Genomic DNA, 25,997 nt, shown 5'->3' on the forward strand with positions numbered 1-25,997 from the left:
TCTTGGCTAAAGAATACACATTTCTTTAATAATTAATATTTGCCATTATGACTTTTTTCAGTTATGAAGATAACTTCTGATTCTTTTTTCTTTCTTTGTTGTTTTCTACATTCTTTTAAAAAAGGTTTTGAGTTCCAGCATTTTCTCCTTCTTTTCCCCCTCGCCAAGGTGGCAAGCAATCGGATACAGGTTATATATGTGCAGTCATGGAAACATATTTCCAATTAGTCATGTCGTGAAAGAAGAAACAGAACATAAGGGAAAAGTCACACACACACACGCACACACATGCACACAAAGTCACAAAGTGAACATAGTATGCTTCGATCTGTATTCAGACGCCATAGTTCTTTCTCTGCATGTGGATAGCATTATCCATCATGAGCCTTTTAGAATTGTGTTGGATCACTGTATTGCTGGGAAGAGCTAAGTCAATCATAGTTATCATCGCTGGATTGTTCTTTTAGCCACCATTTCTGTGGCAGCCTGTAGAGCTCAGTCTCCTCTACATGATGGACACAGCTTCAACCACCTCTGCACATTGAACCTGGAACTCAAGCATTAGCTGCTTCAGATCACTCCTTTCTCTCCAGACCAGTTAAAACATATGTTAAATATCAAAGGCAGAAGGGGAGATGCCCCCAGAGCTAACTCAAATCTTGTGATAGACTCTTTTTCCCAGGATGAGGAAAAACAATGCTGGCTCTTATGTCTGCATGGCACAAGCTCCAATGGTCTGACCTGGTCCAGGGCCTCCCTCTTAGGCAGGAATTAATGTCATATTATATCCAGAACTGTTTTTTCTTTTCTTTTAAAAATGTTTATTTATGCAGTTAGTTTTCAACATTCACTTCTATAACATTTTGAGTTCCAATTTTTTTCTCCCTCCCTCCCTGTTTCCCTCCCCAAGACAGCAAGCAATCTGATATAGGCTACACATGTACAATCATATTAAATATATTTCCACATCAGTCATGTTATGAAAGAAGAATCAGAACAAAAGGGAAAACCATGAGAAAGAAAAGAAAACAAAAAAGGGAAAGTACTATGCTTTGATCTGTAGTCACACTCCATAGTTCTTTCTCTGGATGTGGACAGCATTTTCCATCCAATTTTGGAATTGTCTTAGATCATTGGATTGCTGAAAAGCCAAAACTATCAACAGGATTGTTTTTTCTTAGCGGAGCTCAGAGGCCTACACTTTGTATAGCCTGTCAAGTTAGTTCCAAGGTTACAGAGGTAAACCTTAATGTGTGGAGAGAAGTTCAACATCTTAAGGATAGTTGAGATTTGGAGGGACGGTATTCTGACTGGAATATGTCTGAGGAACAATATACCCTTATTAAAGCACACAAAAAAAATACGGAGTGGTAGAATGAGCTTAGTATATTGTGTGAGGAAATATAGGGACTGGAAGAAGGAAGCTGAATGGAGTGTCCTTAGGTGAGAATCAGTGAAGGTAAAAACTTAAGGGATATTATAATGGGAATAGAGCCCAAGACTACCAAGTACCACAAGAAGGCAACTGAAAGTAATGGAGCTTTGCTGTGCTTTCCCAAATCGCCTAAGGTGGATGTACCCATGCAGGGGGAAGCAAAGTCCTCCTTCTTGGAGAAGACATCAGGCATTCCCCTACCATGTAGCTACAAGCAGCTTCTTTCCATTAGCTGCATAGGCAAAAGATGCTGTCTTAAAACAACCAGCTAGGGACAGTCTCTTTCTGGAAACATCCAGTGGTTGAAGGTCCTCTTCAGTCCATAGCATGGGGCCCCTGAACTAAGCTACTAACCTGTGAGTGGGGAAAGGGTTACCTTCCTGCCTCCTGCCTCTCACTTTCTCCTTTTAGGTTTTGTTGCCCCAACAATCAGGCTTGGAATTTTGGTCTGTTCTGTTTATTGTTTTCAGTTCTAGGAACAAGTGATAAGAGTCTCTGCACCCAGGCACTTGAGCCATGGCTACCTAAGAGTCAAGATTTCAGCCCCACAGGGAACCTTTGAGAAGATGCCAGGATGCAAGCCTGAAGGGACTTTGAACTTGGAATTTGGTGAGACTATACTATATAGGAACTGAGTTAAACTATAAACCTAATTCTCCACTCCTTTCAGATACTAAGGTAGTATAAGAAGGGTTACCATGCCCCACCCCTGGTGTTGGGAGGATGTTATATGTTTATTCTTACTATAACTTTGGAGTAAATATTTCTTTGTAGAAAGCTGATCTGTTAGTAGTTAAATGGAACTGAGGTACGGTGACCCCTGATATTGAGGGAATACAATCTGATTGAGTTAATGTCATCAATACTTTCAAGTCCGCTTAAGAGTACCCTGAGGGAGGGGTGAAATGTAACACTCTTAGCCTTTAGGAAGTTGAGGCCAGGGTAGACACTGTCATAAGATAATGAGTTTGGGAAACTGATTACGAATTCAGCTCAGAAGGATGACATAGTAGTGATGGGAAATTTCAACTGGCCAGACATCTGCTACATTCTCTGCCGAAAGCAGTGTAGCTGATAAATTCTTACCTTGGTGATAATTTCATTTGTTTAAAAGTAGAGAAAGCAAAGACTGGGACTATTATTTTAATGCCAAGGATGGGAAACCTATGGCCTCAAGGTCACATGTGGCCCTCTAAGTGGAACCCTTTGACTGAATCTAAACTTCACAGTACAAATCCCCTTAATAAAAAGATTTGTTCGGGAAAACTGGGACTCAGTCAAAAGGCCATACCCAAGGATGAGGCCTCAAGGCTGCAGGTTCCCCACCCCTGTATCTAACTAATAAAAGGAGGAACTTGTTGTTAAAGTGGAAATGATGGGAACTTTGTGTGATAGTGATCATTTTATCTTAGAGTATGTGACAGTAAAGAGAAAAGCTGGGCATAGTCCAATGTGCTGGTTCCAAAGAGTTCAGAGGAAGAATATAGAGCATTTCATTGTCTAAAATTCTACTGCAGATGGCAGTCCATGAGATATTCAAAGCTATCAAGACTGAAATTCTGATGATAGAAGCAATTTTGATGAAAATTAAAAGAGTTCGATCCCCAGAGACTCATGTGAATATGTAGCGAATCTATTAACCAATTTAGATTTTTTTTTTAAAAGATATTTAGAATATGGAAGGGCAGGTAATTAAAATTTAATACAAGAATGACATGTGACTATGACAATAGTCAAGAATCATGAAACTCAGATTAGTTTGAGGTTGAGTATGCAAAGGGATTTTTTTTAAGCAGCTACATTAAGGGAAGAGATTATCTACTACTACTGCTTGGAGGGATGGAATGTTAATAATGAATGACAGAGGAAAGGCAGGGTCATTACTTCATTTCTACTTCCTCCAGCAATTAGAATAATCTTTGTACTGGGAAAGATAGAAGAAAAAGTATTAATTTGGAATTATTACTCAAGATAACTGAGGAGAAAGAAAAAGAGCACCTTGCTGTCCTCAAAGAGTTCAGGTCACTTGAAAAACTCGTGGAAGGTACCAGAAGTACCAGACATGTGAAGAGCATGGTAGAATAGAGAGAAAAGCACTTTTGAAACAGAAAACTTGAAATCAAATCCCAGTCTGCTTCCTACTATTTCTGTAATGTAGAGAAATCCCACCCAGGTTCACAACCTCAGTGTCATCCTTGACTCCTCCTTCTCACTTTACCCCACATATCTAAATGATTGCAAATCTTTCATTTCTTCCTCCGCAACATCTTTCAATGAATCCCCCTCCACTCCCATGCTAACCATCATAGTTCAGGTCTCATCATCACCTGTAGTCATTCATTTTTATTCAAAATTCACAAAACTAAATAAAGATAAAATAAATTTAAATAATTAAACTTTCCAATAATTTTTTTTTAAAAGTTCATAATACAAGTCATTCCCCAACTGATAAATGATCAAAGGATATGAATAGGCAGTTTTCAGAGGAAGAAATTAAAGCTATCTAGAGTCATATGAAAAAATGCTCTAAATCACTATTGATTAGAGAGATGCAAATCAAAACATCATACCTATCAGACTGGCTAACAGACAAAACAGGAAGATAATAAATGTTGGAGAAGATGTGGGAGAGTTGGAACACTAATTCATTGTTGGTGGAGCTGTGATCTGATCCAACCATTCTGGAGAGCAATTGGGAACTATGCCCAAAGGGCTACAAAAATGTGCATGCCCTTTGACCCAAAAATATTGCTTCTGGGGTTGTATCCCAAAGAGATGATAAAAATGGGAAAAGGACCCACATGTACAAAAATATTTATAGCAACTCTTTTTGTGGTGGCCGAGAACTGGAAATCAAGGGGATGCCAATCAAGCGAGGAATGATTAAGCAAGTTGTGGTATATGAATGTGAAGGAATACTATTGTGCTATAAGAAATGACGAACAGGTGGACTTCAGAAATACCTGGATAGATTTATATGAACTGATGCTGAATAAATGGAGCAGAATGAGAACGTTATATACAGTTACAGCCACAGTGTGCCAGAACTGTTTTTGGTAGACTTAGTCCTCTACAGTAAGGCAAGGACCTACAACATTTCCAAAGGACTCAACGCATAATGCCATCCACATCCAGAGAAAGAACTATGGAATCGGAATGCAGAATGAAGCAAACTATTTTCTCTTTTGTTATGTTTGGTTTTGTTTAGCTTGGTTTCTCCCATTCGTTTTAATTCTTCCATGCAACATGACTAATGTGAAAATGTGTTTAAATGTATGTGTAGAGCACATATAAGATTGCATGCCATCTTGGGGAGGGGGAGGAGAGGGAGGGAAGAAAATTTAAAACTTATGGAAATGGTTGTTGAAAATTGAAAACAAATAAATAAATAAATTTGAAAAAATTTAAAAGTTTGTAGCATTTATGCTTCAGAAATTATTAAACCTTAAAACTGCACTGAGACTTTTGGGGCAACCTGTTGGTGCATATTGTCTCTGGTTAGATCGTAAGTTCTTTGAGGGCAGGAGCTGACCTTTACTTTTGTTTTTATATACCTGCTTGCCTGGTGCATAAAACCACTTAATGTTTCTCCTCTGTAGGATGAAGAGGATAGAGTAAATCATCTCTAAGCTCTCTATGATCAAGTCTGAAGAATGTTAAATGTTCTGATTTTCAAAAAAATTTTCAAAAAAAATAAAGCCCCATATATCATAAACCTCTGTCCTTGGCTTCTATTTCTGAAAAAAATCTTAGCAAATATTATCAAAGAGATTATTTGTGAGTGTTTAGAAACGGATATAGTAGTCAGTAGGATCTAGCATGACTTCACAGAGAACAGGTTATATGGGAATACCCTTATTTCCTTTTCCAACGGTTAATTTTTAGGTTTCTAACTGCGGAGGTTGATGAAGACTTAACATGCCAGGATTTCAGCAAAACATTTGACCAGTGAAGTTTCTCCATGCTATTCTTGTAGTTAAAATAAAGATGTAGGACAGATTATATTACAGTTAGGTGGATTTGGAACTGGATGAATACTGCTGTGTATACCTGGTGACCTGAAGGCAAGTCTTAATAAGAGTATCTGAAGGATAGCATTGACCCTTTGCCATTCAACACCTTTTTTTAGCGTGCAAGGTCTTAATTTGAGCACTGGCAATGTGAAAAATAAATGACAACAATAAAATATGCCCAAGGCCTCATGGAGCATATACTGCGGTATTCCAAATATGCATATATAAGTATATATGAAGTAATGGGAATTGAAGAGGGAGAAAGTGCTAATATATAAATACAGAATTGGAAAAGCATACAGAAACAAGAGTTCATCTGAAAAAGAGTTGAGGGTTTTAGTGGATTGGAAGGTCAATAAGAATTAAAAGTATGATGTGGCACTGAAAAGAGTCAATTTGTTTTTAAACTATATTAATAGAGGAGTAATATCCTGAATGAATGAGGTAATAATCTTGTTGCAGTCTGCTCTTATTAGGAAATGTCTGGAATATTGCTTTGAGTTTTGGAATACCGCATTTTTGATAGATTGTTGACAAATTTGAGCATCTTCCAAGGAGAATGACCATTAAATGTGTGAGGACTTGAAATCCTGGCATATGAGAACTGGGTGTGCTCAGACTTGAAAGGGCATGGTATTTATCTTCAGGTATTTGAAAGATGTTCATAAGGAAGGTGGATTAGATTTTTGCTTAGACTTTGGCTTGGCTCCAAAGGACCTAAGGAACAAAACAATAGGTGGAGTTGTGGACAGGCAGATTTAGGCTTAATATAAAGAAAACCTTCTGAACAATTAGTTATCCAAAATGGACTGCCTCAGAGGTTCTCTATCAGTGCAAATATTCAAATGGTAATTGGATGATCATTGTCTAGATGCCACAGAGGGCATTCCTGGGCAGGTGTGAGTTGTTTTACATGAGTTCTAAGCCTCTGATCACCTGAGCTCTATTACTTTCAATCTCTAGTTCCAGAGTTGGAGACAAGTAAAAAATGACTTGAAGATTTTGAACTTGGAGACTAGAATAATGATAATATCGTTAACAGAAAGAAGGAAATGTGGATGAGAGTCAATTTATAGTAATGAAATATTTTTTAAAACGTTGTTTTGGAGATAACGTTGGGATATACAAATGCCAATGTCCAGCTAGCAGTACAGCTTGGCCGAGAAATCACAATTACAGATGTAAATGTGGGATTCATTCATATAATAACAATAATAATAAATAACTAACATTTATATAGTATTTACTTATTTTATTTATGTACCAGGTACTGTGGCTAGGCACTTATAATTATTAATTTATTTGGTTCTCAAAACAACCCTGGAAGGTAGGTGCTCTTATTGTTCTTATTTTATAGATGAGGAAACCGAGGCAGACAGAACTTAATTGACTTTCCCAGGGTCACACTGCTACCAAATGTCTTGAGACTAGATTTGAACTCAGGTTTTCCTGACTTCAGGTCTGGTGCTCTATGCACTATGCCACCTAACTCCCCCATGATCTTTATATCAGAATGTCTCACTTTGAGCAAATGGTCCAAGTACACCTTGAAAAATTTCTCAGTCCTCTAGCTCATTGCCTTTACCCAAACAATCTGAGAACTTCATTAACATATACGACCCCAGTGAACTGTCACCAACTCTTCATGGAAATACAGGTTCAAAGACAAAACAAGCTTATTTACAGGCGATTTTTTTTTTTTTTTTTGCAAAAAGCACGCGGGGTTCACTGGAACCTATGGAAAATTACAACAGCCTGTTTGCCTAAGCACCCTTATCTGAGAAGCTGGTATAGTCATGCCAGGGTAGGATTCCCAACAGATCACTCTGCAGTATGGCTTTCTTACTCCATGTAACCAGCAGGATTGCCTGTTTTTGCTTGTGTTCCCCTCCCGCTCCCTACCCCCCCCCCCCCCATGGTTCCTCAGGCAGTGCCATTCTTTGTACCACCTACCATTATACTTAGTTTCCTGCAAATGGCAGGGGTCATCCTTTTCCATTACAAAATTGATGTTGCAGTTCCTCCACTGCCTGCAGGAGGAGCCACTCAGCTTGTAGTTCTCCAATAGATTCAATCTGCTTCTGCATCTCTTAGCTTGTTGTATTCTAGCTAGTGACCAGTGCTAGGGCAAGGAAGTTGATCTCAGAGTACCATGGTCTTTGCAAGAAGCATCCAAGTCTAATGCAGTACCAAAAAGGGGGCCTTACTGCAGATTTATCCCTTGGACACAGGGACAGTTCAGCCATGCTTTAAGCTTATGGCAAGAAGTGTGCTCAGAAGTCAGGAATTCTCCCCTGCTCACTCCACTCCCTAACATTTTCAAAGTCAGTCTCTATCCTCTATCTGAGGATGCTCCCAGTCCAAAAGTCTTCCTTCTCCATATGTCCTTCCAGGCCCCTTCGGGTCCAGCTGTGGGACATTTTGAGATTCACTTCCCCTGCTTCAGTCTCGGTTTCATCATCTCTGAAATGGGCCCAATAATACCTACCTCACAGCACTGTTGTGAAGATTAAAGGATGTAAAGTATGTATGTAAAATACTTTGCATATCTTAAGGTATTATGCAAATGTTAGCTGTTTGTTTTAGGTTTGCTCAACATAACCTCAAAGGTCTGAACTTTGTACGGACACCTTGAAGACATTTTATTTAGGTTGGAGATAAGGAAAAGTGTGTTAACGATTAGAATTATTTCCAAGTGGAGTGGATTGCATGGGGACAGGGTGTGTTTTCTTTCACTAGAAGTCTTCAACAAGTGCCTGATGATGGATGGTTCAGCAGGGAACCCAGACACACTCCCTCCGGTTCCTCTCAGTTCTGAGATTCTGGGACACCCCCTGTGATTCTGTGTGTACAGTATTTATGAAAAATTATCTAAAAATTTCAATAACTCAAAAATTAATCAGGATCTTCATGACCGTACAAATACGACTATTAGGATGTTTGTTTCTTCAATTTCTAAGAAATTCAAGGAATTGTTGACTATCAGATGATCTGAAAACCAAAATTTGGTGTCATTTTCAGAAATTTTGCAAGTCATTAGTCCAGCTGTTTAAAGGGAAAAAAGCCAAACTTTTAAGTATTTCTCAAAAGCTTATCTTCTAAAAAAAGAAGTTAAAAACTACCAGTGCTCAGAGAGAGGGCTTCTTAATGAGAGATGTTGGTTCTTGTCATCATTGCGTTAAAGCTCCTTTTAATAAAATTGAAGTTTATGGTTAGGTCTGAGAAAGTAAATTCATTTATTTAGTGTCACAAGTATTAAAGATGTCTTCGTGTGATTTTTAAATCCTCTAGGTTCCTTAAAAAAGTGACTTCGATTAAGCCCCTGATGTAAAACCCCGCGGAGCTCCGCGGACACACTCTTCATCTCAGAGTCCCTTTAACGCCCGCTGGTTAAGCCCGCCCCACCCCGGGGCCCCGCCCCACCCCGGGGCCCCGCCCCACCCCGGGGCCCCGCCCCACCCCGGGGCCCCGCCCCACCCCGGGGCCCCGCCCCACCCCGGGCCCCGCCCCACCCCGGGGCCCCGCCCCACCCCGGGGCCCCGCCCCACCCCGGGGCCCCGCCCCGCTCCGGCTCGGCTCCGGCGGGGCTGCTGCGCCTGCGCGGCTCTCCCCCGAGGAGGCGGGGCCGGGAGCGGCTTAAGTAGAGCCGTGGCTGCGGCCCTCAGCCTAGTCCCGTCCGCCCGGCCCCTCGCTGTCCTACCGCGGCCGCAATGGCTAGCACCATTCTGAACGTCAAGGACCCGGCGCGAGCCGGCGGGGCCGCTGCCGCCCGCCTCAAGATCCTGCTGGGGCACCTCCCGGGCCCTGCGGCCCCGGCCATCGTATCCTTCCGAGGTCGCTGCGTGCGTCGGCGCCTGCGGCCGGCCGCTGGGGGCTAGCCCCCGCTGGCCCGGAGCCCGGAGCCGGAGCCCGGAGCCCGAGCCTGGAGCCGGGGCCGGAGCCGGAGCCCGAGCCCGAGCCCGAGCTCGAGCCCGGAGCCGGAGCCGGAGCCGGAGCCGGAGCCCGAGCCCGGAGCCGGGGCCCGGAGCCGGAGCCGGAGCCGGAGCCCGAGCCCGAGCTCGAGCCTGGAGCCGGGGCCGGGGCCGGGGCCGGGGCCGGAGCCGGAGCCGGAGCCGGAGCCCGAGCCCGAGCCCGAGCCTGGAGCCGGAGCCGGAGCCGGGGCCCGGAGCCCGGGCAGGGCTGCGCGGGTGCGCGCACTGGCCCGGAGAGGATGGAGCGAGGAGGCAGCCCTGGCAGCATCCGCCCCCTCCCTTCTTCCCCTGGCAGCCGTGCCACCGACGTTCCTGAGGCCACGGGGCGGGTTAATTCTCTGCCAGTGCCCGTTCCCCTCTGCCCGGGTTTGTTTATCCTGTGGCCGCAGAGGGCTCGAGGGCCTCGTGGCCACCTCCCGCCCTGCTGGCCTCCCCTGACCGCCTCTCTCGCCCTTGACCCCCGGATTGTTTTGTGTGCCCTCTTTTGCCCCTCGTTCCACGACGGACGTCACGCAGGCCCCTGTGCCCGCAGAGTCGTTGTCAGGGCCCGTGGGCGTCTTCGGATTCGATCCCTTTATCTCCTGATGCTCTAAGAAAGTCGTGAATGGTTGATGTTTTAGTGGCCAGAGAAGGGAGTGACCCCAAACCGAACGGTTCCTTGGAGCTTCCCAAGGTAGAGCGCCCCAGGACCACCAGTGTGACCTCAGATGCCAAGCCTGGGTCCTGGTGGGGGCCTCCTCCAGATGCTTCTCTAGGTACCCTCTCTGGAGCTTGAGGCCCCCAGTACGTAGTGACTTGCCTGAAGCCGCACAGCTTTAAAGATCCGATGTATTTCCCTCCCATGTGGCTATCTCAAGTTGAAGGTTCTGCTTTGGCAGTAGTTTGAAGGAAGTACGTGCACTTGAAACGATTTTTAGCTTGTTTGCCGCTTGTCCTGCCAGGTGCCTGTGCATAGAACTGCAGCTGCCATGGGGCCACTTGGGCTTTGCCCCAGAGGGGCAATTTTAGCAGAGAGGGCAGTGGATTTGGAGCCAGGAAGACCTGGTTTCAGATCCACCCTCTCTCCTCCTCCCTTGCCCTATGTCCCACTTTTCCTGGCCAGAAAGGAGGTGGAAGCAGTGGAACCTGGGTGGTAATTTCCGTTGACTCTTTGTGTGTAATATTAAAGATGTATTATTTCACAGTAAAAGAGAAATTACCCACTTAAAATAATTTGTTTCTCCATTATCAGTAGTGAAAATTTGAACTGGAAGGAATAAATGGAAAGTTCACCTAGATGAATGGGTCACTTAATTTCCAGGATCCTCAGTTTCCTCATCTGTAAAATAAGGGAATAGTTGGCCCTGAGGGCTTTTCTCACTCTAGATATCTGATCTTATGACTTCTAAGTTTCCTTCCAAAGCTGAGATTCTATGATTCTGTGATTATTTCCGATCCTATCTCTAGGATTGAGGTGGTGCTTTGGTAAGTCTGATTGATAACTACCTGAGATTTTGTTTTGATCTAGGAAAGAATTCCACCTCTCTCATAAGATGGGTAAAGTTGTTTCTTTAACCTTCCCTGGATATTTTTTTACAACTGAGTTTCAAAATACTAGTGACTATAGGATATACTTGTACAGATTTTGCATTTAAAGTTTCTGCTCAGATTCAGAACTGGAAGGTCCTAAAAGCCATCTAGGTCAATCATCTCATTCTGTATATGGAAATAGCTGAAATGACGTGCCCAAAGTTGTATAACAAATAGGGGCGTAGGTGAAAACAGAGAGATCAGGTCTCCTGACTGCCTAGTCAGTGTTTTCTCCTGTATTCCCTATTCTGAGCTTTGCTTTCACATGCTGGTTCATTTTGCCTCTTTCGCTCTCTGTGCTTTGATAGCTCCTCATTCTTCCACATCTTCAACATGAACATCCTTCCCCCAATTTCTGTCTGTTGTTCTGTTCACTGTCCTTATTCATAGATTCATGGATCTAGAATTGAAAGGAATAGCTACTGCATCCTGTATTTACAGTGAGGAACTTTGGCCCAAGATAATTAAATTACTGGCTTAAGGTCATGAAGGCAAGAGGCATTAGAAGCAGCTTCTCTGACTCCAGAGTCAATGCCCTTTCCATTGTGACATGTTGATCTCACCTGTCCATGGACAACTACCAAATCTATCCAGCCTCTCCCCAGAACTCCAGTTGCATATTGCTTTCAGATCGTCCTGATGTCACCTCACCTTCACCTTGTTCAAAGCTGAACTCCTCATCTACTACCTGAAACCTGTCCCTCTCACTGACTTCTCTATTTCTGTGGAAGTCCTCTTGGTCACCCCACTTCCTAGCTATTTAATCTTCATCAACTGTCTTGTTTCCTTCATGCTACATCAATCAGTCACCACAATCTTTCATGTTACCTCCAAGATGTCTTCATCTGTCCTCTCCTCTTTTATACTCTCACTGCATTCTTCCTAATTCAGCACCCCATCTCTTTCTGACTAAAATATTAGAATAACTCCTATGTAATCTTTGTATTTCCAGTCTTCCTCCTTGACAATCTGGCCTTCACACTACTGCCCAAGTGATCTTCCTTATGTACCTGTCTGTCCCTTACTCAAAGAAAGACCTGTGGTGGCTCCCCATTGCCTGCCAAATAAAGTAGAAACTCCTAATCTTGGCATTCAAGGCTATCCACAGTCTAACTTCAACTTACTTTTATAGCTGAGAAATGGGTGTATCACATCTCTAGGTATCCCCAGTATTTAGCACAGTGCCCACAACACAGTAGGCACTTAATAAATGGTTGAATTGAATTTGTTGAAGGAGTTATTTAATACAGATAACATCTTTATAAGACTCAATATATAGACTGCCTTTATAAATTTATCTAGTGATTCACTCCTAAAGCTGGGAATAGAACCTTGTTACCTGATGCTTGCCTTCCAGCTAGGTTCTGTTCTGATATTCAGTGTTTATCTTTCCCTTGACCCTGCCTAATTACTTCCAGTTTTTTGCTTTAGACTCCCACTAAATTGGATACCAAGTTTAGATGGTTTAAGTCTCCTCCTCCTGGTTAAGTCAGACATTTGGAACCTTGGGAAAGATATTATATTCTTCAAGTTATTCACAAGTACATTAGATAATGTTGACTGGGAACAATCTTTCTGTGTTCAACCCAAGGCCAGACTGAAGAGGCAGTGTATGATGTAGGAGAATGAATATGTTGTAACTGGAGGCCAGAAGATCTCTTCTGAACCCTCTGTCTGACTTAGTTTCATTCAGTTTACATTTCTTGGCCTTAGATCCTTCATCAGTTAAATAAATAGTGTGGAATAGAATAACAGAGGTTCTTAACCTGGCATTGATGAACTTGTTTTTAAAAAATATTTTGTTAACTGTATTTTCATATCATTAGTTTCCCTTGTAGTCCTATGTATTTTATTTCATACATTTAAAAAATTATTCTGAGACAGGGTCCATAAACTTGGCAGACTGCCATAGAGGACTGTGACACAAAGAAAGGTTAAGACTCCTGGGCTCAAGGATCTTTCAGGCCCTTACATCTCTAAAGATAAAGTGAATGCATCTATTGTCAATGGGAAAGATTTTGCCTTTTAGTATTTTTTTATTTAACTTAATGTGTATACTAGACAGCTTACCCGACTTCAAATGCTGTTGTACCTCTCAGTGTCCATCCTCAGAAATTCCAGTAAGTGCTATTTTAGTTAATTTTAAAAAATAATGCTGTGTACATAATTGCAATGTATGTATTAGTTAATGCTAGGAGTGCTAAGTAGCTCCTTGCCTGATTAGAATTTTTTTTATACATAATCTCAAATCATCAGATGTGTTTTAATTGATATGGTATTCTGGCAACTCTTAGAGAAACAGTTCAGTTGCCAAGAAATGGCTTATAATTCAGAAGGAAGAGAAAATGTCACAAACTATGCAGTATGGTGACTATGTCTATCAGGATTGATGAACGTAATATTGAAATTAGTCAGCGTCTTGATTACATTAGTGCGCTGAGCAATATTTTTATTCTGTCCTTCTTAAATTACTTTTTAAAGGGGGATCCTTGGATATTTATGGACTGCATTGAAGTCCTGTAATTCACATCTAACCAAAATGAAAATATATTGACTTCAAAATTATTAATGTGCTTCTACCCCCTTTTCTCCCTGTTCTTTCATGTACTCTTCTCCCTATCACCTCTTCTCTCCCTTTCCTTTCCCCCATAGGTACACTCTGAATAATAATGTCTTAACCCTAGAACAGAGGCAATTTTATGAGGACAATGGTTTCCTGGTCGTAAAAAATCTAGTGTCTGACGCAGATATTCAACGCTATAGGTACAGTATAGCCACTTTATTTTTTTAAAAAAATAATATAGCACAAATGAAATAAAGATATAACATTAGTTTGTCTAAGGTTTCTGAGGCTTCTTTATGGCTTGGGATTTAAGGATTTAGTGGGGGGAGATGTCTCTCAGTAACACCACTGTAGATACTTTGCCAACAATATCTTCAGGCATTTTGGCTCTGGTGGTGTTTCACCCCTGATTGTATTAAATGAGTGTGACTGCAGAGGGCAGCAAATCATCCACCATTTTCCAATCTTTGTACCATTTCTATTTGGGTTTGGATACAGATAAGTTCTTGGTGAAGAGACCTGTGAAGATCCCTTGAAATTTTCCTAAATGTCTCTGCTGAAATGGCATGTTTGAGTGGATGCTGTCAGTAAGCAGTGTTGTGCTGTTAAGTTGTCAATTCTGTGGCATTTCGAAGGATGATGGCATTTTCAATTTGATTTGTCCAGGGATCGCTTTGAAAAGATCTGCAGAAAAGAAGTGGAATCCCCAGGAACAGACATCATGAAGGATATAGCCATTTTGCGTTCAGACCTTTCTCCACATGAGAACATAACTTCAAAAATCCAGAATTTTCAGAATGATGAAGAACTCTTCAGCTACTGCACTCTGCCTCAGGTTAAAAACTTTGTCTTGTTTTATTTTTATCTTAAAAAAAAAAAAAAACACCCACAGACTTTGTTTTTTTTAAATGACAGTTGTGTTGCTTACAACTTTCGTTGTAACTATTATCTTCTCCTGGCTCTGAAATCCTTTACAACCTATAGCCCTAGACTTCATTGGTGCTGGTGGGAATGTTCTGTGGTGGAGGGAACTTTTTTTACTCATGTTAAGTTGAAGACCAGTGTGATATTGTGGAAAGTATACTGGACCTGGGATGGGGAGTGACCTCTGTTGGAGTCTCAGCTGTCACACTTGCTAGCTTTGTGCGCAGTCTCCCTGAACCTAAAATGGAGGAGATAATACTAATACTTCTTTTCTCACAAGAATGGAGTAGAAAAAAGTGCTTTGTCAACTTTAAAGCACAAAAAGGCCAGGCTTTATTATTGACTTAGGGACTTCCCTAACTTTCTCAATGTTGTCACCAGAGGACAGACAGAGGACATGGTTTGGCTTGAGTAAGCATGCTATGTATCTTAATTTTTAATTAATTAATAAGCATTTATTTTCTTTCCCTCCCCATTTAAAAAAGAAAAACGAAACCCTTCTGACAAATTCCTTCATTGACTGTCCAAAAAATGTATGTCTTATTCTGCATTTTGAGTCTTATCTCTTTCCAGTCAGGAGGTCTTCCTGTGAATTGAACCCAGAATGTCCAAGGACAAGTCACTAAGCATTTGTCAGCCTGAATTTCCCCATCTATAAAAAGGATTCTAAGAAGTGGAAGTGAGGAGAAATGCATTAGTTGTCATGATAATGACATTATTTACACTCTGACATTTTTACACTATGTTAATGGTAGTGTAAAAAAACCCCACTGCTAATGAGGCACTGGGTCACACGGGCTGTGTCCTCTGGTTCTGAAAAGTGTATACATACTCTGAGATAAGTTTTGTTTTGGGAGGCTTGGATTAAGGCTCATGTGCCCGATGAGACTCTGGGTAGCCATTAGGAGCCCCCCCTTACTCACCCCCTCCTCTGAAAACCCAGGCGTTGGTGTTTCTCTCTCTGGTAACTGTGTACATATCAAATGGCCAGTTGGATCTGTCTGTTGATCTGTGATGTATGTGTTGCTTATGGTTAGACAACTGGAAGCCCTGTCTGTTGGTCTTTATTTCTCTGTTTGTATTTTCTGTTGGGGAATGTCATTCAAGAAGATTATTGACCTCTGAACAAAAAAGTAAAGAACAAAGCAGTACATCTAAGCTCTGACACACACATTGGAGTTGTGCAATCCCAATACTTTATTAGTTGCTCAGAACTATCTTTCATTTTTTAAATCAGTTGATTATACTCTTTCCTCCTTCTCTCCCCTCCTCTTCTCTTATGTTAGAAGATTAAAATCGATTTGGTTTTAGAATTTCATGATACTGGAGATGCTCTTGATGATGCAAAACCCAGTCTGCATATCGCTGGGTAAAGATTGACAACAATAATTGGTCCCCTTTGGTTTGTTAACGAAAAGGACATGAGGAGCATTCCTTGCTTTTTCCATCACCATCTTGTATAACCAGCTTAAGAAGAACCTTGCATCATTAAAAAGGGTTAAAAAGTGAAAAATACAACTGGTCAAAAGTGGAATAAAAAGAACTAGGAAAACATGCACAGTGATTACCAAAAATGTGAATGGAAAGAAGAACAAGAAATTATACATTATGTGCTAATTGTTTAATGACGTGTTTGAATTATGCCATAGCAACAAAACAATTGAAACTGATTTTGTCATCAATATGTGTTATATAATTCTATATTCAGAGCAGCTAAGTGGCACAGTGCATAGAGTGCCAGGCCTGGCATCAGGAAGACTCATCTTCCAAAGTTCAAATCTGGCCTCAGACACCTACTAACTGTCTGACCCTCAGCAAGCCACTTACCCCTGTTTGTCTCAGTTTTTCATCTGTAAAAATAAGCTAGAGATGGAAACACCAAACCGTCCCAGTATCTCTGCAAAGAAAACCCCAAATGGTGCCATGGAGAATTGGACATGACTGAAATGGCTAAACAACAACAACAGTGCTGTATTTACTATATAATTATAATGACTTAGTTTGGTTCCAAAGAAGAGAGATGAGATGACACTTCTCCCCTATTCTGCAGGTGTGGGAGACTGTGGGTATGATATACTGTGGATCGTGTCAGACTTTCTTACTATCATATTTAGTTGTTTTATGCAATTTTTTCATCCTTCATACGTTATTATAGGGGATCAATCTCTAGAATGAGGTAAAGAGAAGAATACAGTGGGAAATAGGTGATATAAAAACAAAAGGTGTGAATAAAAATTTATTTTAAAATGAAGGTAAAAATCCTTGCCCTTTCCTTCCTATTTCAACTTTGAGTTCTTTTTTAAAGTTTTACTTTTATCACCTATGGCTGGCCAAAGAAGTACAAATATGCATCTTAGAGCCAAATAAACTTGGGAGGAATCATTTTTTTAAATGGGACTTGAAATCCATTTCAAACATTTACAGGTGTTATGACGTAGTGTGATAATAGAGAGAAGACTGGGCTGGGAGCCAGAAACGCCTGAGCTAAGGTCCTAAATTAAACACTTATTAACTGCGTGATCCTGGACAAATCACTTAGCTTCTCTCATCTTCTTCACTTATTAGATGAGGGAGTTGCACTCCATGACTTTTAAGGTTTCTTTTATATCTAAATCTATGATCCTAAGTTATGTAAATTCTCTGAGACTTGGTTTCCTCATCTGTAAAATGGGAATAATAATAGAATTTATCTCACTGGGCTGTTATGAGGAACCATGAAACACTATAGGAATACAGGCTGCTAAACATTGTTGTTCTTTTGGATTTAATGCAGACATTTGCAACTTAACTCTGTGCTGCAATCCATGCCTCTTAATTTCTCATGAGCTTTTTCCCCCCATCCTAGATTGTTAAATATGTCGAATGTTTCGTTGGACCCAATATCATGGCTATGCATACAATGTTGATAAACAAGCCTCCAGATTCTGGTAAAGAACTTTTATTTATATTAGGGGCTAGTTGGTGGAGGGACCAGGGGAATGGGGATCAGGAAAGATATACTGGTTGTATTGTAAAAAAAAATTGAGGTAAAAAATCAGCATCCCAACCTACACACATTGAACTGATCAGTCTAAAATTAGTAATTTGAGGGTATATATGTGTCTTTTTAAATAGAATTTTAAATGACTTGAATTGTTCTAAAATCAAAGTGTGACAGTCTCAGATATTTGTCCATGGCTGTTATTTTTTCCTTAGGTTTCAAAGCTTATCTAGCCTACTCATTTGATACATGATTTCATTGGGATAAATGATGCCTCTAATACAAGGCAAGATCACAACATTTATATAACTTCATAGGTCTTCAGGAGAATTGTTGTTGCCAAAAATCTGTCCTGCGACTGACGTAATGATGAGGCTCTCTAACCCTAGCTAGACTGGGCGCTAGGCACATAGGATATCACTAGGCTTATACGCAAAGCCTTTCATGTTTTGATAGCACTTGTCAGAACTTGTACTCCATCAGCACTGCTTTTTAGAACCCAGGCTCCCTGCTACACTATAACGAGGCATTAGAGTAGGATGAAAGAATAGATCATATTCCAGTGCTATTAATAACCTAACCTCTGAGAAGATAACTTGGAGAGTTATAAGTGACCGGGCAAATCCTCACCACAGGTGCTATCCAAGGACATTGGGTGTCCCAAGAAGGAAGAGACCAGAGGCTGAGGGGAAGCTTAGCCAAGGACATGAGGTCACCATGCTGAACCCAGAGGCAGGTTCAGTGAGATTTGTATATAACATCGAATTGTGCAATATTATTGATAACAGCTTCTGTGCCTCTGCATCAAGGAACATTCTCTTGAAATCCAGTGGTGCCTGACCACATTTCCCTATTCAGCCTTACTGTCATATCTGGTATTTGAAGTCAAGTCTCACCGAAAGTCCTCTGGAATACTGAAACCTTCTGAGCTGAACAAGTGGTTATCCCCATGAGGACATTTCATTATATTTTGTATTTTTTCGTAGGATGCATATTTCTTTATATATATATATATATATATATATATATATGTTATACATATATATATATACATATATATACACACATATATATATATGTTATACATATATATATACATATATATACACACATATATATGTATGTATGTATATTTCTTTGTAATATAAACTCTTTATAGAATTGGCTGTTTGTGTAGGAAAAGCTGAGGAATTCTGAGATTAGAGCTTCTTCCAACTTATGGATTGGGTTCCATTTCAGGTAAGAAGACTTCTCGCCATCCCTTCCATCAGGACCTGCACTACTTTCCATTCAGGCCTCCCAATTCCATTGTCTGTGCCTGGACTGCCATGGAACATATTGATAGAAACAATGGCTGCCTGGTTGTGTTACCAGGCACCCACAAAGGCACCTTGAAACCACATGACTATCCTCAATGGGAGGTAGGTCTGACTAGGGAGAGCATGCAAAAATAGATCAAAAAAGATTAATAGAATTTTTCTTTGGAAAGGCATGACAAGGAAAAGGCCTTTCTTGGCCAAAAGTATTATTATGTATTTTGAAATTTGAATAAAGAAAAGACATTAGAAGATTATTATTTTCTCATTCCAAATCATTGGTTTGATTTATTTTACTTCTTCTGTGTTTAAAACTTGGTTTGTTTTGTATTCTAGGGGGGAGTTAATTTAATGTTCTATGGTGTCCAAGACTATGATTCAAACCAATCCAGGACTCACCTTGTGATGGAGAAGGGAGATACTGTTTTTTTCCATCCTCTGCTCATTCATGGATCTGGAAGAAATAAAACTAAGGGGTTTCGGAAGGTAACAAATGATCATTTCCCTCCCAGCTGCAAATAAGTTTGTAAATCAGATTTTTAAAGTAACATTCCAAACCTCTGTGAACTCTGAGTATAATTACAAGGTGTCAGTAAGTGAGGATTTTACTCCATTTGTATTAACAAGGAAGCTTGTTCCCTTGCTTGTATTAATAAAGGACCAATTTATATGGATATCACATTGATTGACAGGCATTCATTTCCTCAGGAAAAATACAGCTTACTTAATTTTTGTTTTGCATTTAACATTTGGTATATGCTGCAAACAATACATGACATCGTCACCAAAACATAACAACACAATCTGGAGTTTTTATAGGACATTACTACCTCTCCTGCACTCTGTGGTCTAGTCCAATGAGCCACATTCTGTCTCCCAGTCTTTGCCTTTGCATGGATTGTTCTCCATACCTGGAATGCACTCTTTCCTGTCACTGCTGCATAGAATCCTTCTTCCTTCAGGATGTAGAACAAGTGCTGTCTTCTACATGAAGCTTTCTCTGAACACCCCTCCCTCCAACTATTGCCATCCTCCCCCTCAAACTACCTTGTATTTTGCTAATTTGAATTTATCCTCTTTAATATATATTGAACTTATTTGTTTTTATTTCATATATATATATACATATATATATACACACACATACACCATGTATACACACACACATACACACCAACGCACACACACACACTTATACAGGGCATCCCAAAAGTCTTAGTACAGATCTTTAAAACTGCACTAAGACTTTTGGGACACCCTGTACACATTCTTGTTATCTTTCCTGTCAGGCTGTAAGCTGCTTGTGAGTATATTTAGTGCCTGGCATGGTCAATCAATCAGGAGACATTTCTTAAGTATCTACTTTGTGGCAGGCACTGCTTGCAGCTGGGGATACAAAAAAAGGCAAAAGTCAGTCCCAGAATATAGTAGATACTTGGTAAATACTTGCTGATTGATTCTTTGACTTGGGCAGCCTGAGCAGACAGAACCAAAGACAAAAGGGAGGGCAGTGTCTTTCTCTAGTGTTCTAAGAGATCTGTATGGGTACCCTCCCTCTCCAATGATATAGGTACCTTAGGTAGTCAAAAATAATTTATCATCTAGGTTATCACTTAATTCATTACTGGGCCACTTTGTGGTAATGAGCTTCTCTGAGCTTAGTTCTAGACTGATCCTCAACCAGCCTCTTCCTGGATCCTTATTTGAAATGTTTCTGTCTTATACTCTCCCAGTATGAGCTTCAAGAACCCCAGGGTCACTTCATGACACAGTGAGCATCAGAATAGGACTTTGGTCTTTACCATGGGAAAAATGTGTTTTTAATGCCAAGCACTGCCTAAAGTTCTGTCAGTAATTCTCGCTGTAGGTCTCTGAGGCACTTCTAGAAGAGAGTAAATTCATCCTGAAGGTTGTGATTACTCTCACTATAGTATGAAAAATTCTTATAATGCTCTATTTTAGCTGCAGCCACTTGGATTAAGATTCCTATTCCCATTTTCTAGGTGCAGGCAAGAGTTCAAAATTTGCATTTATTGCTGCCAGAGAGAAGCAATATAATAGTCATTAGTATGTGTTGATTGTAACAGAGCTTTAAGTATCCCTTTAATCTGGTGGCATGTTTATTATTTTCCAATAGAGCACCTTGATTATACTATTATCCTTATTAACACTTAAATAATAATCTATTGTAAACTCAGTGAGATAACTCCTACAGCTAAGAGGCTAATGGAATCATAATTTTGGAGATGGGAGGAGATTAGAGACCATCAAGGCCAAACCTCCTTATTTTACAGATGAGAAAACTGACAGTTGTAACTTTGCCAAGGTCACCCAGGTGGTAGGTGACAGGGCTGGAATTCAATTGAACCTAGGGCCTTTGACTATAAATCCAACATTCTTCTCACTTGCAGTAAGCCATAATTATAAAACAAAACGTGCTTATCAAACACCAACATTGTACAGGAACTGTGCTCAGTATTGGGAAATCCAAAGACAAAAAGAAAACAATTCATGCCTTCAAAGGGCTCCCATTCTACTAGTAAGTGTTTTAAGGAGATTGAGGAATCTTTTGAAGACTGAGAACACTGAGACAATGAAAATGTTAAGAATGAGCAAGTTGTGTGAATGGCTACGAACCCTTTTGGTTCTTTTTGGGGAAAGAATGACTTAGGTAACTTAAATGAACTGATGCTGAGCGAAAGGAGCAGAACCAGGAGAACTTTGTACACAGCAACAACCACAGTGTGTGAGGAATTTTTCTGGTAGACTTAGTCCTTCACAGCAATGCAAGGACCTAAAAAATTCCCAATGGACTCGAGGCAAAATGCCTTCCACATCCAGAGAAAGAACTATGGAATTGGACCACAGAATGAAGCAGACCATTTTCTCTTGTGTTATGTTTTGTTTTGTTTTATGGTTTCTTCCATTCATTTTAATTCTTCTATACAACATGACTAAGGTGAAAATGTATTTAATAAGAATGTATGTGTAGAACTTATGTAGGAGGAAGAGGGAGGGTGGAAGAGGGGAAGGAGGAGGGAAGGAAGAGGAGAGAGGGGGAAAGAGGAGGGAGGGGGAAAAATCCAAGATATATGGAAGTGATTGTAGAAAACTGAAAACAATAAAATAATTTTAAAAAAATAAAAAAAGAATGACGGGTAGTTTAGAACTGCTTGTACTTTTAAAATTCCCCCTATGGGCAGGCTAAATCATAGTCCAGACAGAAGTCAAGTACTCAGTTGGGTAATACATTTATTGCCCCAGAGGGCCAGCAATAATTAGATCTCCTTTTGTATTAATTGGTTCAATGTATACAGGCGATTTCCTGTCACTATGCCAGTTCTGATTGTTACTACATTGATGTCAAAGGCACCAGTCAAGAAAATGTTGAGAAGGAACTCGGAGACTTAATAAAAAGAAAGTATGGTGTCTCCAATGCTGAATTAAAGGTAGGTCTGTATGTGAAAAACTGATTTTTTTTCTCTTTTTTTTTTTTAAATGAAAAGTAATTCCTGATGGTATTTAATTTAGATATAGGTAGACTCTGCATTAAGTTGCCCTGTCCTTTGACAGTAACATTGTTAATACCTCCTAATGTCAAATCTAATTGTGATGATGGAAAAAAGTATGATGTAAATTGATTTTCTTGGAATAATTTTTAATACTGTTCTCATGGAAGTGGCAGTACAGTATAGTGGGTAGAGAGTTGCCCTGTAAACCAAAAAGACCTAGGGTTCTATCTAGTCCTGCCTCTGTCATCTATTGGTTGTGTGAGTCCTGGAAAGTCTTCTCTTAGCCTTTCAATGTTCTGGGTAACTCTCTAAGATTGTAAGTTGTAGCAAAGATATTGACTTGCCTTGGTAGAAGGCATTTCCTCATCTGTAAGTTATCTGTACTAATGAAATCACAGGTTTATTCCCAGTGCCAGACTACGAAACTAAATGCCCCCTGTATCATTATTTCACCTAACTTGTGTTTCTCTCCCATCTGCCTCTGCCTTGAAACTTCACCCAAGTCTCTTTTCAGCTCTCTCTTACCCTTTACATTATAACCTCTGGAGTCCCAGTTCAGTCATTAACAAAGTTCCCCTCAGCAAGATACAGTTTCCTTCGTTATTTCTTTTAATTAGATCTGTTTTTTCTTTTGCTTTGTCTGAGATGAGGATTGCTACCCCCTCTTTTTTTTGCTTCAGCTGAAGCATAATAGTTTCTCCTCCAGCCCCTTACCTTTACTGTGTTTCGAATGTGTTTCTTGTATTAAAAACATATCATAGGATTCTGGTTTTTAATCCATTCTGCATTCTAGATTTTTTCTGCTCATACTCTTCTCATCTTCTACCACTCATGGAGATCTGGCTTGTTACAGAAGATACTACATCCTGGTCACCCTCTCTAGTAATGATAATAACAGATAGCATTTTATATATATAGCCCTTTACGCTATATTATCTGATTGGATCTTTGCAACAGTTCTCTGAAGTAGGTAGGTTTTGTTATTGCCCCATTTCAGAGGTGATGAGACATGACTTAAATGACTTGCCTAAGATCACATATTTGGATAAGTATCTAATATAGGGTTTAAATTCAAGTCTTCCCTACTTCAAATTCAGTATTCTATCTGCCATTTATGTGCTACCAAGTATTGGATGTGCTTTCTGTCATGTCCACGAGCAGAAGGAGCTAGGAGGAGGCAAAGGCAAATTCCTTGCTCCTCACTTCATTTTTACACCCTTTCTTTAGTGCTATTACTCAGCAGTCTCCCCACTTTGAGGTTTATTCCATCTATCTATGTCACCTCATTTCAATCCTTGGTATAGTTATCAAGAGCCTCCCTCCTTTCTCAGGGATTTCATTATTTGAATCACAGATTCATCTCCATTCCAGCCCCTGCCCTTAAACTTGGGGACTTCAGTATTCACAAATATTCTGACTTTCTGGTTCATCAACTCCCTCAATTTCTTAGTCCTCTATCCCCATTCCACCAACAGGGATGGCCATACTATTGATCTCATCCTCATCCATGACTACTTCCTTCACAATCAAGAACACTGAGATTTCTCTCTCTTATCATAAGCCCCTATCATTTCAACTCTACCTGCCTTTGTTTTCCTAAAACTATTCTTCATCCTCACTAGTCTCTCTATCTTTTTTTCTATTAATTATCCCTCCTTTGCTTTCACTTTCTCCTCTTCATTGTTGGTCCTATAGTTGGCTCTTCACAATGTCTGTTTTATCCTTCCTTGGTTGAGGTCTAGTGAAAAGATGTCTGGATTTAGAGTTAGAAGACCGGCCACTTAATACATTTACTGTCTGTATGGTCTTGGCAGATCATTTCATCTGTCTTGGCCTCTGTTTCCTCATCTTTAATACGAGTAGGTTGGACTAAATGAATCTTAAATTCCTTTTTAACTTTCAATCAAGTTAGAATTTATTTTATTTATTAGCCAGTATAGCTGTTCAAGAACTTAAACCCTTTCTGTTTGATATTATTTTTAGGATACTTGGAAGTTTCGAGCACGAGTTGTGAAAGGAGAAAGAATCAATCTTTGAAGTATTCCTCAAAAGTCAACACGAGGTGCCTACGGAGAATGTTATTATAGGAGAAGTAGTGATCCTTGTTATTACGTATTAATATGAAAAAACATTTTGTTGTATGCAGTACTGTGTGCATTGTACTTACACTGTTTTGACAGATACAAAGATTAAAATGTGTAATATATAAAAGCTTAACTTAGTGTCCCACCTGATAAAAATGCTTGTGTCATTTTGGAGTAACCCAAGTCTTCAAAAATAAAGGTGTTGGGTGGGAACTATCAATGCACCTCTTAACCACAAGAAAATCTACTGAGTTCAGAATCTTTGTTATTATAAACTGCATAGGTGCCAGTAAAAATGATGGCTGATTGCTTTCATAGTCAGGAGAAATCTATTACAGATACTTCTTTAGGGAGACAAAGGATAAAAACATGTTCTAAGAAGGTAGTTCTTTAATCAGTGGAAGATTGTGGAATAAAAGAAAGACCTACCTCATTCCACAACTGACTAGAGTCCAACAGCCTACCCTCACAGCCCCATTACCTCTTAAAAACTGAATTTCATTTATTCCTTTCTCTTTTTCTGACTCTGAAGCATAGGGTGACATCCTGTGATGATTACCTTTGTATTCTTCTCAGTCAGGAGAACTGGAAAGCTTTACACCTAGGACTGATGTTAGGGTTAGATGCTAGGGAGTTTATCAGATCATTTTGATTTTAGGTGAGAGTAAACATGGCCTGTGGTGATTTCTTGCCGTTGGTCTTCAAGTTTCTGTTTCCTTCCTCATTTCTGAAACCAGGTGAAAGTAGTAAGGAGCCATATTTCAAATTCATTTTCCAATCAGGGCAAGGATAATTTGCTAGTCTTAAAATCAAGAGAGAGAAAGATATGGTGAATCTCCCAACACTCCCATGCTCTCGTTTCTTGCCATGTAAATAAAAGACATGTTTCCTTGGCATTTCTCTGGTTCCTAATGGTCATGTTTTTGAAATAAACTTATATAATAGGGGGAAAAAGCAAATGCATAGGTTGTGGTTATTTTTCATGAGACTTTATATTATATGTATGAATATGCCCTGCTACATGATGGTGCTTGGAAAGCAGTGCTGGGATATCAGTATCTTCTTCCATGTCAAAATCCATTTTTTAAAAAATTTGTTATCTTTTGCTTTTATTTCCTTTACTACATATATTCCTCCCCTTTACTTTCCCAGGGAGCCATTTTATGTGACAAAGAATTAAAAAAAAGAGGAGGGAAAAGGCAGTTAAGTAAAACCAACAAACACATCAACCAAGTGACGACATATACTACTTCCCATACTCGTAGTCTCTTACCCCTGCAAAGATGGGAGTGAGCTTCTTTTTCTTAACTTTTGCAGGGTTAAGTTTGATCATTTTAATTATGTGGCATTTAATTTTGGGTTTTGTTCTCTTCCTTTATACATACAGCATTATTATTATTATGTATAATATTATTATATATTATTTTCCTGATTCTACTTGCTTTTCTTCAGTTCAATCAGTTCATAGAAGTTTTCACATTCTACATTAAAAACTTTATGTATATTATCAATGTCATATTTTATTAGATTCACTTACAGTCATTATCCTTATGTTTAGATATTCCACCAAGATGGATATCTACACTGTTTACAATTCTTTGCAACCACAAAAATAGTACTGCTATGAATA

General features: G+C 39.9%; 1 protein-coding gene across 1 annotated transcript; it reads left to right on the forward strand.

Moving 5' to 3' along the window:
* The first annotated feature begins 8,963 nt into the window (after positions 1-8,963).
* Positions 8,964-24,500, forward strand: PHYH (phytanoyl-CoA 2-hydroxylase). The gene is made up of 9 exons (XM_072653264.1): positions 8,964-9,269; positions 13,050-13,108; positions 13,641-13,751; positions 14,218-14,386; positions 17,321-17,402; positions 18,695-18,876; positions 19,108-19,257; positions 22,089-22,220; positions 24,267-24,500. Exons 1-9 carry the CDS (start codon positions 9,159-9,161, stop codon positions 24,318-24,320), a joined length of 1,050 nt encoding a protein of 349 aa, XP_072509365.1. The 5' UTR covers positions 8,964-9,158; the 3' UTR covers positions 24,321-24,500.
* Positions 24,501-25,997: the final 1,497 nt, after the last annotated feature.

Source organism: Notamacropus eugenii, chromosome 3, assembly GCF_028372415.1.
Source record: "Notamacropus eugenii isolate mMacEug1 chromosome 3, mMacEug1.pri_v2, whole genome shotgun sequence".
NCBI lineage: Eukaryota > Metazoa > Chordata > Mammalia > Diprotodontia > Macropodidae > Notamacropus > Notamacropus eugenii.

Coding starts and splice junctions, on each gene's coding strand:
- PHYH (XM_072653264.1), top strand. CDS start 9,159: ATGGCTAGCACCATTCTGAACGTCAAGGACCCGGCGCGAGCCGGCGGG. Junction 18,877..19,107: donor ATGACTATCCTCAATGGGAG/GTAGGTCTGACT, acceptor TTTGTATTCTAG/GGGGGAGTTAATTTAATGTT. Junction 19,258..22,088: donor AAACTAAGGGGTTTCGGAAG/GTAACAAATGAT, acceptor CAATGTATACAG/GCGATTTCCTGTCACTATGC.